Genomic DNA, 14,760 nt, shown 5'->3' with positions numbered 1-14,760 from the left:
AGCCCTGAGCCAGTGTTGTCACATGCAGAGAATAAAGCACACATGCTTTACTGCAGAATTCAGTGCTGATTCTTTTTACAGCCTCCAACTGTAACTTAGTTTCTAACTACCATCTAAAGTTTCTCAGGAATGGGCTTTTTTAAAAAAATCACTACATTTGCAACATGAAGTAAAGGAGAACTCATTATCCATGCCTTTGACCATTTTTGAAAATAAATTAGGCCAAACAAATTGCCCCACTCCCTTGGCTCACATAAATGGTAGGAGACATGTGAGACCCGGGGAGGGGGGCCTTTATTTGTGTTTTTACAGAGACACATTGCAGAGTGTAGCAATCATTTTTGCTGTCATTTCATTTTCTGTTCTGTCTTCAGCTAACTTTGCCTGTGACACAGCAGAGGAGAGGGCAGTGATGGGCAATGCTCAATTTCCCAGTTAAGCAATTGTTTGCCATAACCTGACTGCTGAGAACTTTTCATCTTGGCTACCACTGCTGGTCACAGCTGTGGCAGTATTTCATGGGAGGGGGAAGAGTTTTATTGCATTTGCAGATGAGAAAATAAACTGGTGGATTTTATGAATGAATTTACAGGAGGCTAATACATACTGTAGTACTGTGTACAAACCTAAATTCAGAAGGGATAATTCCCCTGTAGAATAATGGTCTCCTCACATACAGTTTTGAAACTCCATGTCTGGTGTAAGTCACTTAAGCTGGAAAATACTTATGGAGTGTGTGTATGAGTGTGGAGGTATGTACCAATCTTCTGCCAGAAAAAATGCACATACTAATGTATTACAATGCTTCATAAGTTCTTATGAAGGCCAAATTATATTGTTCGTATGTTTACTGAAAGTTACTTGGTATTTTATATCGGTACTCAAGGGTCAAATATCAGTTTGGAAGAGTTAGTACCTAATCACAGGTGGGTAGTTGCCTCTATGTTTCTCCTTTGTCTGTGAATTTGAAATGGCTAATTTTCCTTTCATTTGGAAGAGAAAATTATTGTGTTAAAAATACTGAATAGTGAATCTTAGCTTCTGCAGAAAAATGAAAGCCAAACAGAAGGTGAAATATTACTCTCAAAAAAGTCTTTCTGTAGTGTCAGAAGTCAGGATTTTCGTTAAAATCTCCTGTTATTCATTGAATGGAGAGAAAACAAATAATGCAATAATACATTATTCAGAATGACAGGAAGTTATTACTTCTAGTATTTAGCTTCTGTTGTCTTTGTAGATAAATGGCATTGAAGTGCCTTTTGCTCTTCTAAGAGATCTGAGTTACGTTGTTTATGTTATATTATTAAAAAAATAAATCACTAGCAGTTTTATGTAGATGTCTGTAAATATTTGTCTGTGAATGTTTGCATCCATCTAAGCAAAGTGCAGTGTGAAACTTGGATGCAATCCTTTAATATATCCAAGTAATAAACTGCTATTGTAGTGTTGTGGGTAGTAAAGCACAAAGATGCATGAAGTACACCCTCAGCAAAGAAATTAGGGTATCCTGTATGCTCATTCTCTTCTAGGATGAAGTATTGGATGCATTAGATGGCAGTTAGTATGAAGGAAGTATTTAAAGAGAAGGGGCTAACTCAAGACTAAGGGTGGAAGAAGGGGAAATACCCTGAAGAAGAGACTGGAAGAGGGGAAAATGTGTCTGTGTAAGAAAGCACTTGTAGAAAATTACTTTGAACATGCCACAGAGACTACATGAGCAGTCCTGCATGCTGTGAGGTGGTGGGAGGTTTCTTCCATTCTTTCGTTTAGGAAAAAATTCTAAGTAATTTCATCTTTTTGAGACATTAAAATGAGCAGAAGTCACAAAATAGCAGAAGTTTTTGACATGTGTGTGACTAAATCTCTTGTGAGATTTTTTTTTAGCTTTAGATTCACATCTCTACCTAATTCCCAGCTATATCCAACTTTTATGATCCAAACACAGCTGCATGTAAGGAGTGGTTAATGAACTGCATATTGCAATGATCAAAATACCGTTTCCTGTTTTGACTTCTGTCTTTTGGAAAACAGTGCCCAATGACAACACTTGTTACCTGAAGCAATAAGCAACTGAAGCTGCAGTTGCAGAGCAACATTTTGGCCCATGTGCTGAAGTCTCTTGAGAGGTCCTTGAGCTAGAGCAGAGCTGCAGTCAGAGATGTGGTGTCACCACACAAGCTGTACCACTGGTACCACTGGTAGCAGTGTTGTGGAGAACAGCAATCAAACCTTGTGTTTGCAGGCTAGAATAGATGTTGGAAAAGGGGAAAGACGAAGTTTACAAGAATAATTCCAGGCATTAGAAAATTCAGTATATTTATGCATTTCGAAGGAAGGTTGGGAATTTCTTTAGATGTATTCTGCGTAGCATGCTCATCTTGGCCAATTGAAATCTCTACAGTGCTATTTTCTACATCTTTTCTAAACTTCTGCAACAGTGAATAGAAAAATTTCCCCTCTGCTATACATCTCAACTTGAATTGGTCATTAAAATGTGTCATACGATGTTGCTGAAAGTGTTTTAGTTTTCTTTTCCTACTTTAATTTCCTCTAAAGCATGTCTAGACGAGTGACTCAGGTGTGAAAATTGATAATGTAGATGTACTAGACAACCAAGGTGAGATGAACTCCATTCCTTGAACATTTAGGGGAAAAAAAGCATAACAAGATGCAAAGAAGCTATTCACATTCACAGAGGTGTAGGTGGAATGTAGAATTGCTTCTCTCATGTTGGATCTAAACACTAAGATTTTTTCTTTCTGCTTCTCTTTTCTAGAATGATTACAAGAAACTGTCTATGCAATGCAAAGATTTTGTAGTTGGACTGCTTGATTTGTGCAGAAATACAGAAGAAGTGGAAGCTATTCTGAATGGTGATGTGGAGATGAGCCATAATAACGGAGAGCATGGTCGTCCCAGCCTCAGCCGCCTAAAACTCGCCATCAAGTATGAAGTTAAAAAAGTAAGCAATTCTGTTGATCAAAGAGGCGTGTCATGATGGTGGTATAAAATTATGCTTTTGTTAAATTTTATGTTTTGGTAGCCTTTGACACTGAAATGAATGTTTCGGCCCTTTGGGCACAGTGGTTTTAACAATCTAAAGAATCTTAGCTTGCAATATAAACAAGAGGCAGATATTTAAGGTGAATATTGCTCACAATGAGCATGAGAGCAGATTACTCTAAAACAATGTGTAGCTATATGCACAAATTTTTGATATACGTTTTTATTTTAAATCTCTTTTTTAAAGAAAAAATATGGAAAAGTTTTGCACTACTTCTGAAGCCTGGAAAAATGTAAGATCTAATAAAAGCTAAAAACAGTACATCAGACCTAGTGCACTACATAATGAGTATTGATACAGATTTTTGTCAGGCTGTTGTGCCTTGCTCAGGAATGTGAGAAAACCTGGAGAAATTGCATGTCTCACAGAATCTGTGTGTGTCTGTACAGAGGGATCAGAGGAACAACCTAGGAATATTTATACTGTGGTTCTGAATTCAGGAGAAAGCAGGCTTTAGGCAGTGCCAACTACAGGAATTATTGTCCCTTCTTTGGCTTGCTTTTATTTCTACTGACAGTTTAATACTCTGTTCTCCATCTGAACAGTGCTCAGTGAAACCAGCTGAGTTTGTAACTGCATGAACATTGGAATTTCCCAGGAAACTTGTCTTGGATAATATAGGTTGTAAAATCCTAGGTGACTTGTGTCAACCAGGGAGAAATGATTTGCGCAGTGAAGTTTGTACGACCAAAGATCAAGGAGACACAGATAAAAGGTATACTTCAAAAGCATGTTACCCTAAATTTTTACAGAAATTGAGTTCCCGTGCCTGGGGGACACACACAGATTTATATGTGAGAGGTGTATTTATGTGTTCACGAAGGGAAGGAAGGACAAAAACCCTTTTGGCTGAACCAGTATATGAGCACAACCTGCAAAACACTTCCAAGCTACAGTCAGTAAAGAGAGCTGAAACAGCTGTTGAAGAGAACAGCTTACATTGAGCTTGGGTCCTTCATACTGTGAGTCTTAGTGCTTCTGCACATGTGAACTTTCTTTCAACACTTTCTCTTATCTCAATAAAGACATTTCTTGTACCTTCAGCCAGTCATCTTTTAAGTATAGAGAAAGGATCTAGAAAAAAATACTACATTCAAATAAATTTTTATTTTATTTATATATTTGGATTTTAAAATGTACAGTGCACAAGAATCTACAATTTTTTAACATCTACCTTTGTAAGATGCTTCTTATACTGTCCAGAGGACACAAAGAGCCTTATGGGACAGGCTTCTCAGTTTTGCAGTTTCTCCAAATGGTTCCAGAACCAAGTTATAAGTAATCCTCATCTGATTTCCTGCAAATGTGACAGCTGTTTTCTCATGCCAGCTGAAAAAAGTTGTATTTTCTGTGTAATTATGTGAAAATAGGATGTATTATTTCTTTCCTTAGTGAAGATTACGTAGCGATTTTTGCAGAACAGAAGACTCAAAGTATTGGGATTTCTGAAGCAGTAAAATTAAAATTATAAATGTCAGAAACATATAGAGTTTGCCCAGATAAATCAGCCTTAGATGAAATTAATAGTTTGTGATGGAACATAGTGTTAATAAATAAGTTTTTAAATTCAAGTATTTATTGCTGATGGCAACATACATGTTTGCTGAGAGATTTGGCTTACCAAAATAGATTTTCTTATGCCCCTGTTAATACCCCTTTGAATTTAAGCTGCATTTTCACAATTCCAGCATTCTTAATCCACTTCCTATAGCTGTATTTAAAGAGAAGTTATTCTGAAAGCAGTATCATTTTTGTGCTCTTTTTTATTTTTATTAGTTTGTAGCACATCCAAACTGCCAGCAGCAGCTCCTCTCTATCTGGTATGAGAATCTGTCGGGTTTGCGGCAGCAGACGATGGCAGTGAAGTTTCTGGTTGTTCTCGCGGTGGCGGTCGGACTGCCCTTCCTCTCCATGGCCTATTGGATTGCTCCTTGCAGTAAGGTCAGCCTGGGAAGCCTTGTCAGGGCCTCCTAAGAACTCCTCAGCCTGTAAATTCCTGTATGACAAAGACACACTTACACAGCACTTCAGAAACGTGTTGTTTTAAAGCCAGGTTAGAGTGGAATGGCTGCAAGGTTGCACATTCAGGCAATTGTAATTAAGACAAGCAAATGTGTTGTGTTAATTGCAGTATGAAGGAAACTAAGTTAAAATGGTCAACCAAGTGTTACATTGAGGAAATCCTGCTTTATAAACCAAACAGTTTTTCATTTAATTCTTGCCTTAGTAGGCAGGTGCAGAGGATACTCATTTTCCATTGATTCAGATGTAAGCTAAGCTCAAGCTGTGGGTTGATTCCAGTTCCAGTTGCTTCAAAGGAAATTTTCTTTTTCATTATCAAAAATAGCTCTATAAAAGTCAAGACAGTGCTAGTATTCACCATATTTTGTGAGGTCTTCAAAGCAGTTGTACAACCTGCCCTGCATTCACTTGGAATGCTCTGTCTGGGATTAGGTGCCACCAATATATCTGGTTTGGTTTATCTATAGTATGGAAAACCTTTCCGATAAAGATGGGTGGCAGTTTTTGACCTCACTGAGCTTTGTGTTGAATCCCTGTTTCAGTTGGCCAGTATCCCTTTTGAGTGGACACTCATGGAAAATTTTCCTTGAAAGTATGTTAGAGGGACAAATCCTATAAGGATTATTCAACATGTTGCAGTACAAGATCCACAATTCTAGCAGGTCGGACTCTGTAGCCTTTTATGTTTTGCCAATTTTTTTCATGTCTTTCAATCTAGACAATAAAAATCAGTTGCATTATTTTCACTTTTTAGTATTATGCCTAGGGGGTTTATGAAGAATTTTCTCTTAAAATGCCTTGAGATACAACACATTTCAGTAATTGAATTTTTGCTGTAGCAGTGACTTATCTTGCTATTTTCCTTAAATGATTTATTTGTCATATACAAATGCGGTCAGTCTAAAATTAAAAGGTACTTTTCTGGAGCTGCCAACCTAAGTAGACAAGCTAAGACTTTTAATACTAATACAGGCACTCTCAAAAATAAAGAATTGCTAAAAGTTCAACCTCATATGAGTTTGTGTGGAGCTTTCAGGTTTTAAAGTGTTGCGCTAAGCTATTTTTTAAGTTGTTCATAGTGATTGCAAAGCTGAGAACAAGTCAGGAGGAAGTTAAGACTCTACAGAACTATAAATACAACTTTTTGAGATGTCACGACTTTTTTAAAAAAAGAAAATAAGTTGGGAAAACTGCACAATAACTGTGCTAAATTGAGTATCTCATCAGTCAGGAAAGGGAATTCTTTTCTTCATAATTCACTCATAAATATAGTGCTTTTAGTAAGTGTGTCAAAATCTTATTTTCTGTCTTGCCTTACAATAAAGCTAGCTAGTATTAAAAAATTCAATAGTTGTAATAGATTTTTCTCTTGATTATCTGTAATAGACAATAATGACAAAAAATAATTACAGTATTATTTCAAGTCACTGAGTTAAAATATTTATTTTTTATTTTTCATTTCAGTTCCACTTTTAATCTATTGCTGATATCCTAACAGTGAAACTGATGGATTTTTCCTCTGAAAATAGCAAATCAGTAGAAACTTGTAAAGGTGACTGTGAACAGGGATCACAGTATACAAACATTTTCAGATATTTGTTGCTTTGTATTATTGAAATATATGATTATCTGTGTTACTGCTCTTTTTATATACATTTTATTTGGAATCAGTCAGTGCAATAGCCTTGTGTTTGTTGATCTCTTTTGCAGCTGGGGAGGATAATGCGTGGCCCATTCATGAAGTTTGTAGCCCATGCAGCTTCTTTCACCATTTTTCTTGGTCTGCTTGTCATGAATGCAGCTGACAGGTTTGATGGCACCAAACTCCGACCCAATGAAACAACAGACAACGTAAAACAGCTTTTTAGGATGAAAACATCATGTTTCTCATGGATGGAGATGCTTATTATTTCTTGGGTAGTAGGTAAAAATTTTTGCTTAAGTTGCTATGATTACAAGTGAAGCTGAACCCAACTGAACCCTTTCCTTTTAACGTTTTGTGTAAAAATTGCAACAAAGGGAGTTTATTCAGCTGTCTGCATTCCCATGTGGGCCTTGTGTTTTTTATTAGATGGCAGCAGAATTCAGGTGTCTAGTTGATCACAAACATACAGACTAAGTATTTAGCTGAAATCTATATTATCTGAAGATTAATTAATTCAGTTTTATGAATATCAAAGCAAAGTGTCTACCAGTTTTTGGGGTGGTTGAGTCTCAGTGTGAATTTCCAGAGGAAAGATTTTTACGTGATGGGACAAGATTTATTTGTGTCCAATTGTCTCTTAATCTCTTATTTTGCAAGGATGCCTGCAGAACTAATAGTGTTTAGCTGAATATATTAGTGACAAAAGAGAAGAATATAGATCCCAGAAGATTCAGTGATATATTTTTTCCATCCCAACACAGGAATGAAGTGAGTTCTCTGAACAATACTCTGAGCAGACCCATTCAACTTGGTGACGTAGAACTCTTCAGCATCAGAGCTTGAGCACAGATCTTCCAAAATATATTAGCTGTCAGATTCTTACTTACAAGTCTACTACCTTTTAGTGCAGTAGGGTTTAGATGTCCAAATAGTTTAAGGATCTGGTTGTTAGTTATGCCTGTAAAAAGGGAAAGCTGAATTCAAGCTATCCATTCAAGACCTTGTGCATTTAAAGTATTTTGCTTTTATGATCTGTGATTGAAATTTGTATACCAACTGATTATAGTTTTAAAAGACCGTGGCAGTATTTATTTATTTAATTGTAAAGCTATTTATAAATTATTATAATTTTTTATTTTAGGAATAATATAGCACTTAGACTTTCAAAGTCTATAAGCATCAATATTTTCATCTGATAATAAAGAAGTAAATCATAAATTCTCAATTTGAAGTTCTACTTTACTAATTTAATCTATTTTTGTATCAGTGTCATGCATAAGACAGTTTATGAAAAATTGATTCATGCATACAGATGTAACATTGACTGTAATTGACATTATTATTGTCCTTATCTGAAAGTTATGAAAAGTACTTTCAATTTGATAAGTCTAAAAATTAGTGACATGATTCCATTTAGTTATTAGCTCTTTAGAATTTTACTTCATAATTACATATTTTTTACCTTGAAAAGAAAAAAGGGTTTTCACAATAAAAAAAGCTGTCATAAGCTGATAATGTACTTCCACTTTATTACTAAGGGACAGTAGTTAGGAATCAGACAGACACCTTTGTCCTATTGAAGAAGAATTAGGTCTGAGTCTTACTTTCATGATGATTTGTCACATATGTAAAAGGGACCGTAACCAGGAAAATGGCAAATAAGAAATTTTGAGTTATGCTTTATCTCTGCCACCATTGTATGTTCATGCCAGAGCATTTCTGCTCTTCTCATCTCATTCTGTGTCTGTAACAGATGGTAATACTCACATCCCATTCCTCTCTTGGAAAGCTTTTTTTAGTTTTACAGGAAGAAGCAGTCTGAAAGATTGTTATTATTACTTAGATGAGAAAGAAGTCTCAGAATGTATATAAATTTGGAGGTCCAAGGATTTAATTTTGTGTTTGAACTCCCACTGATCAAAATAGTTATGAATTTGACTGCCACCAAGAGCATGTCCTATATATAATAAAAATATGAAACAAGCATGAGGAATAAAGAACACACTGTTTTCTCTGTTCTCTCTTATACAGGCATGATATGGTCTGAATGTAAAGAAATTTGGTCGCAAGGTCCAAAGGAATACCTGTTTGAGTTATGGAATATGCTTGATTTTGGTATGTTAGCAATTTTTGCAGCATCATTTATAGCAAGGTTTATGGCGTTTTGGCATGCATCCAGAGCCCAGAACATCGTTGATGCAAATATGAAAGATCTGACAAGTCCAACACTGGAGCCCAACATAAAATACTACACCTTGGGTGAGTTGATGGCACAATTATTGGGCCAAAACAAATTGATTTTCTTTTAATTAGTCTCCAATGCCATAGTTTCACAATGTAGTACTGAAGAAATTCCCACTGCTTCTCTTCTTTATCTTTATGGCAAGTTGAACGTGAGCCAGCAGTGCCCTGGCAGCCAGGAGGGCTGAGTGTGTCCTGGGGGCATCAGGCACAGCATGGCCAGCTGGGCAAGGGAGGGGATTGTCCTGCTCTGCTCTGCTCTGGGGCAGCCTCACCTCCAGTGCTGGGGGCAGTTCTGGTGCCACAACATAAAAAAGAGACTGAACTAGATAGTGCCCAAAGGAGGTGAAGGGCGGTGAAGGGCCTTCAAGGGAAGTCATATGAAAAGCAGCTGAGGTCACTTGGTCTGTTCAGCATGAAGGGGAGGAAACTGAGGGGAGACCTCATTTCTGTTACAGCTTCCTTAGGAGGGGAAGAGGAGGGGTGTTGCAGAGAAAAAAAATGTGGGCCTTTGCCGGGGTCGAGCCATTTGTTGGTGAGGGGAGACTCAGACACTCAATATGAGTGATAAGCAAATTCCGTTTATTGAAGAGAGCATCAGACACTTATACAGCAAATAATAAGCTTATGAATATTCTGTAAGCTAAGCAATCTATTGGTTAAACTATACTATCAACTCTTCCTCATACCTTAGGGATTACATCTCTCTTTTCTCATATCTCTTTCACTGTTTGTTATCCTACCACAGCTAGGCCCAAGGACACTGTTATCTTGCAGGTGCCGGACTTGGAATTAGCCATGGTTTTGTACTTTTCTATTCTCTAGCAGCTAAATTCCCAACAGAGGGGCAGGCACTGATCTCTGCTCTCTGGTGACCAGTGACAGGACCTGAGGGAATGGCCTGTAGTTATGTCAGGGGAGGTTTGGGCTGGATATCAGGAAAAGGTTCTTCATCCAGAGGGTTTTTGGGCACTGGAACAGGATCCCCAGTGAAGTGGTCCCAGCCTGTCTGAGACCAAGAAGCATTTGGACAACACTCTCAGGCACATGGTGTGACTGCTGGGGATGGTGCTGTGCAGGTCCAGGAGTTGGACTTAATGATCCTGATGGGACCCTTCTGACTCAGCATATTCTGTGTTTCTATGATTCCACTATTGATCATAGTTCCCCTGTCTGCGTTGGTACATCTTTTTGTAGATTGTTCTAGACAGCACTGAAATGAACTAATATCAAAATAAGTTCACTGTCACCCACCCCTTTTCTAGATAATTTTAATCTGTTCAATTATACAATACTGTCCTGCAAACCAGTCTGTGGTAGTGAAGCTTTGAATGGAATGTACTGTAATGCAGGGACAGAACTGAGCAATGAGGTGCAAGAAGTTCATAAATGTATTTTGCCAGAAAAAACAATATATCTTTTATATATTATTTGCTCAGAGACTCTATTATATTTCCTTAATATTTTTCAATCCTTGCTCTTTACCAGTAAGAGATAAAAATGTTAGGGAACTTGCTTGGGATATTTGGGAAGTCCTAGAAGGTATTTTGCCCAAATGGGGAAAAAATTAAGCACTGCTGACTTGTGTTCACTCTCAACACCACCACATCTCACTTACCATTATTAGATATTTTTCTCTAGATACTAAATTGCATCAGTTTGTCTTTATTATATTTATTATATTTATCTGTGCTTCAGATACTGTTTCTGAAAAGGTTGCATTTTCGCACTATCTAGACTGCAGAAAAGCAGAGCAATTGAAATGTATATATTCTGAAACACATTAAATTGTACTCTTATAAATTTTACTTGAAAGTTATAAATTTCACATAAGTCCTAAAAGCAATAGTTGAGGCATTTTTTTCATGGATGCATGTACACTGAAGTCTGTTTGAAGAGCATCTGTGTATGGATGGTATTAATAGTGAGTATTTAATGCCAGGTTTTTTCATAGGGTAGCAAAGATAACTTGATGGACACCAGGTTGAACATGAGCCTGTGCAGCAAAGAAGGCCAGTGGTACCCTGGGCTACATTGGGCAGAGCACTGGCAGCAGGTGGTCCAAAGAGGCCTCCCATAGATAATCATATGTTTTACTGACAGGAATTCTCATCTTTTTTCCAGCCAGAATAAACTGGGATCCGTCTGATCCTCAGATCATTTCTGAAGGGCTGTATGCGATTGCAGTGGTGTTGAGTTTCTCACGGATAGCCTACATCTTACCAGCTAATGAAAGCTTTGGGCCACTGCAGATATCACTTGGCAGAACCGTGAAAGACATCTTCAAGTTTATGGTGATATTTATCATGGTGTTTGTGGCTTTCATGATAGGCATGTTTAATCTCTATTCCTACTATCTGGGGGCAAAACAAAATGAAGCGTTCACAACGTAAGTACAACTGATTAAATTGTAACCTTTATTTTATTAACAGTAACTCAGTAAAATACTAAATGATCTTTGCAATGCTACTGTATTTTTGGATGTGGGGAAATGAGATCTCTTTATCAAAGCAAGAGAATATAAGTCTTCAAAGAGATGGAGATAAATAGGAAAAAGTACCTCAGAGGTTTGGACTTACATTTATTTATAAATTAATCAGGAGGAAATACATTTATTTAAATTAACTAACCTGAAAAAAAAATCACTATTTTCACACCATGACTTTACCCTGGAATTGTGGAATAGTAAAAACTCAGCTGGAAGATTATGGTCCATAAGACTAATTTTTTTGAAAATTGCTGATTTGCCATCAGATATCCTGTCTTCTTCATAGTTTATATAGTTTAGTTTCATGTTAATATTTATCATATTAACAGCGAAATGATTCTCAGTAAGTGAACTAATGATGCAATTTAAATAAAGTATTTACAAGTTAATTATTTTTAAAATTTATTTTCATATTAACAGCAAGCTTGTAGTATGTAGATTAAAGTAGTTAACAAATGAATCATTGTAATATTCTTTCGAGAATGGATATATGATTCCTAAAACTTGTTATTTTGTTAGTTATTAGGAACTATTAGTTATTTATTGTTAGTTAGTTAGGAATTATAGTTAGTTTTATTGTTAGTTCTGTTAAGAATTTTGTGTTACGAAACAGCCTGTACCCATGAAATTAGATAGTCTACTTTTGTGTACAGAGGTGGAGTTCAACATTATGGTAATGGAAATATTTGTACACTGTATAAAATTGATAACTGGCAATTTCTACAATAAGAATATACAGCTTTTCTTCAATAACATATGCATGTGTCCAATTTCTCCTTTTAGTGTTGAAGAAAGCTTCAAAACATTGTTCTGGGCTATATTTGGACTCTCAGAAGTGAAATCAGTTGTTATCAATTATAAACACAAATTTATTGAAAATATTGGTTATGTTCTCTATGGAGTCTATAATGTTACCATGGTCATCGTCTTACTGAACATGCTTATCGCAATGATCAACAGTTCATTCCAGGAAATTGAGGTAAAAAGTCAATTTATTATGAAATATCAACCTATTTACTGTTACAACTAATTGTCTCTGGCTCCTGGAAAATTTTCTTGTTGACATCAAGACAAGTACCACATAAGCTTTTGGAAAAATTCAGAAGAAATTATTAATGCCACTGTTCATTTTTATTATAAAATACCTGTCAATTGCTTGGCTGCATGTGCTTGCAATAGTAAGAACCAGACTGGAATAAGAAACTACTGGTGAATTGTGTTATGTTCCTGAAGAGTATGGGCTACATGGTGTGACTTTGTGAATCTTTCATTTGCCTTATTTGTAATTACTTGCTGAAATCCAGCATGACCTTTTGCATTCCGTGGAAAACAGAAGGCTAAATCATTATCACTGTTTAGGAAGAAAGTAAGCAGATCTCCAGGAGCTGGGCCGTCCCAGACTTTCCTAGGGGTTGCTCTTGCCAAAGCATCAAACTCAGGTTTGACTCCACTTTGGTCCCACATTCTGGACTCTGACTGGGGCCTGTAGCATTGTCAAGCTAGAGCAAGAGCAACACATTCTCTAGGGATGTTCACATTCTTCTGGATCAGGAGGCCACAGGGCAAATCTGTCAGCTTTGGAGCATTAAAAATATGAGTGAGTGGACAAAACAGCCTGTTAAAACAGGTGCAGCAATATTGAGTCATGACCTTGAACTGATGTCAGTCCTTTCTGCTGAAAGGAAAACCCTCCTAAACTTTACTGGGGGAAATAAGGTGAGTGTTTTGGTGATCATAAAAGATAAACATAAGCCATGATGATGATAGTATATCTAGTTTAATCATGTATTTCAGAAAATTGAAGGAATTAGGTAAGAATCACCTCATCTTTTTTAAGTTCATATTTAAAGTAATAGAGTCTACAGATTAGTAATGGAGTCTGTCATTGTGGTCCTGTATCACAGACTATTAGCACTTACTCTGGAATAAACAACATTTAAATTAAATCCATTCTGTTCTTCTGCAATTGCATTATTTTAAATGGATTAAGAAGAACAGTTCCATTCACTGAAATTTTGGTTTTCATAAATCTTGATCTGTTTGAGATTTACTTCAGCCAATTAACACTTAAAACACACTTGAAGTTTAGCTAGAGCATCTTCAATAGTCAGAGTGGTATTAACCGTGTCTTAACAGCTGTGTTTCTGTTTTACAGGATGATGCTGATGTAGAATGGAAATTTGCAAGGGCTAAACTTTGGTTTTCTTACTTTGAAGAAGGGAGAACTCTTCCAGTACCCTTCAACTTAGTGCCAAGCCCAAAATCTTTGCTGTATCTACTAATCAGAATCAAAAAATGTATTTCTAAACCATTTTTGTGCCAAAAGAAAAGCTTTCAGGAAGATGCAGAGATGAATAAGGTACTTTTTTCTTGTATATACTGACTGCTAATTTTAGAAGATAAAGCCAATTTTAACTTTATTTTTATTATTGCCCTGCTTTATTAATGAATTTCTCAACATACTTAATTCATACTGAATCAGTCACTAACATGGGAGAGTAGAACAGAATAGAATAGAATAGAATAGAATAGAATAGAATAGAATAGAATAGAATAGAATAGAATAGAATAATTACAATCCCTGCTTTCAGGTCTAATGATATCTCCTGCTTTCCTCTTATCTGCAAGTCACTTTATCTCAGAATACCATCTAGATGGTCAGACAGATTTTACTTTTCATAAATACACACCTGCTTTTTCCAGTCACCATCTGTTCTTGCATACGCTCCAAGAAGTTTCATTTTTCATTGCGTTATTTTGCCAGTTACTGAAGGGAAGCTGAGTGGCCCAGGGTTTCTCGAATCATAATTTTGACCTTTTTTGAAGATGAATCTGACATTTGCTGTTCTCCAGCCTTTGGGGACCTCTCCCAATACCCGTGGTCTTTCAGAGATGATAGCATATTTACAAGGGGTGCATCTGCTCTCTCAGATGCACCTGTGGATGTAGCACTCCGGATTTGCCTGTTTCAAGTTTTTCCTGTCTCCTCGAACTCCTTCACTGAGCACAGAGGTCTGAGAAACTGTTGATGAAACCTGAGGCAAAAAAGGCATCAAGTCCCTCATTCTTGCCTTCATCCAGCTGTCACTTAAATCCCTTTCCCCACTGCCAACAGGCCTGCATTTTCCTTGTGCTGCCTTATGTTGCTGTTGTAGCAGTATTTCTTACTGCTCATGCAAATGTCAGCTTAAGGCAACCTTTGTCTTTCCTAATGCCACCCTCACATGCATGGGCAATCTCCAAAGTCCCCGCTTGGCACCCTGTCTCTGCTTCCACTGAAAATGCCCTTTGCTTTTATTG

The 14,760-nt window shown here is 36.7% G+C and overlaps 1 protein-coding gene across 1 annotated transcript in view; it reads left to right on the top strand.

The window, feature by feature from the left end:
- Positions 1 to 14,760, top strand: part of TRPC6 (transient receptor potential cation channel subfamily C member 6) — a 79,450-nt gene that overhangs the window by 53,323 nt on the left and 11,367 nt on the right. Inside the window, exons 3-9 of the mRNA XM_005482594.4 lie at positions 2,777 to 2,962; positions 4,841 to 5,005; positions 6,797 to 7,010; positions 8,763 to 8,990; positions 11,097 to 11,361; positions 12,244 to 12,439; positions 13,616 to 13,819. Coding sequence (XP_005482651.2) covers positions 2,777 to 2,962; positions 4,841 to 5,005; positions 6,797 to 7,010; positions 8,763 to 8,990; positions 11,097 to 11,361; positions 12,244 to 12,439; positions 13,616 to 13,819 — 1,458 coding nt within the window. The remainder of the gene's footprint in view (positions 1 to 2,776; positions 2,963 to 4,840; positions 5,006 to 6,796; positions 7,011 to 8,762; positions 8,991 to 11,096; positions 11,362 to 12,243; positions 12,440 to 13,615; positions 13,820 to 14,760) is intronic.

Source organism: Zonotrichia albicollis, chromosome 2 (assembly GCF_047830755.1).
Source record: "Zonotrichia albicollis isolate bZonAlb1 chromosome 2, bZonAlb1.hap1, whole genome shotgun sequence".
Classification (NCBI taxonomy): Eukaryota; Metazoa; Chordata; class Aves; order Passeriformes; family Passerellidae; genus Zonotrichia; species Zonotrichia albicollis.
Note: the sequence above shows the minus strand (reverse complement) of the source record. Positions and strands in the feature narration are given on the sequence as shown.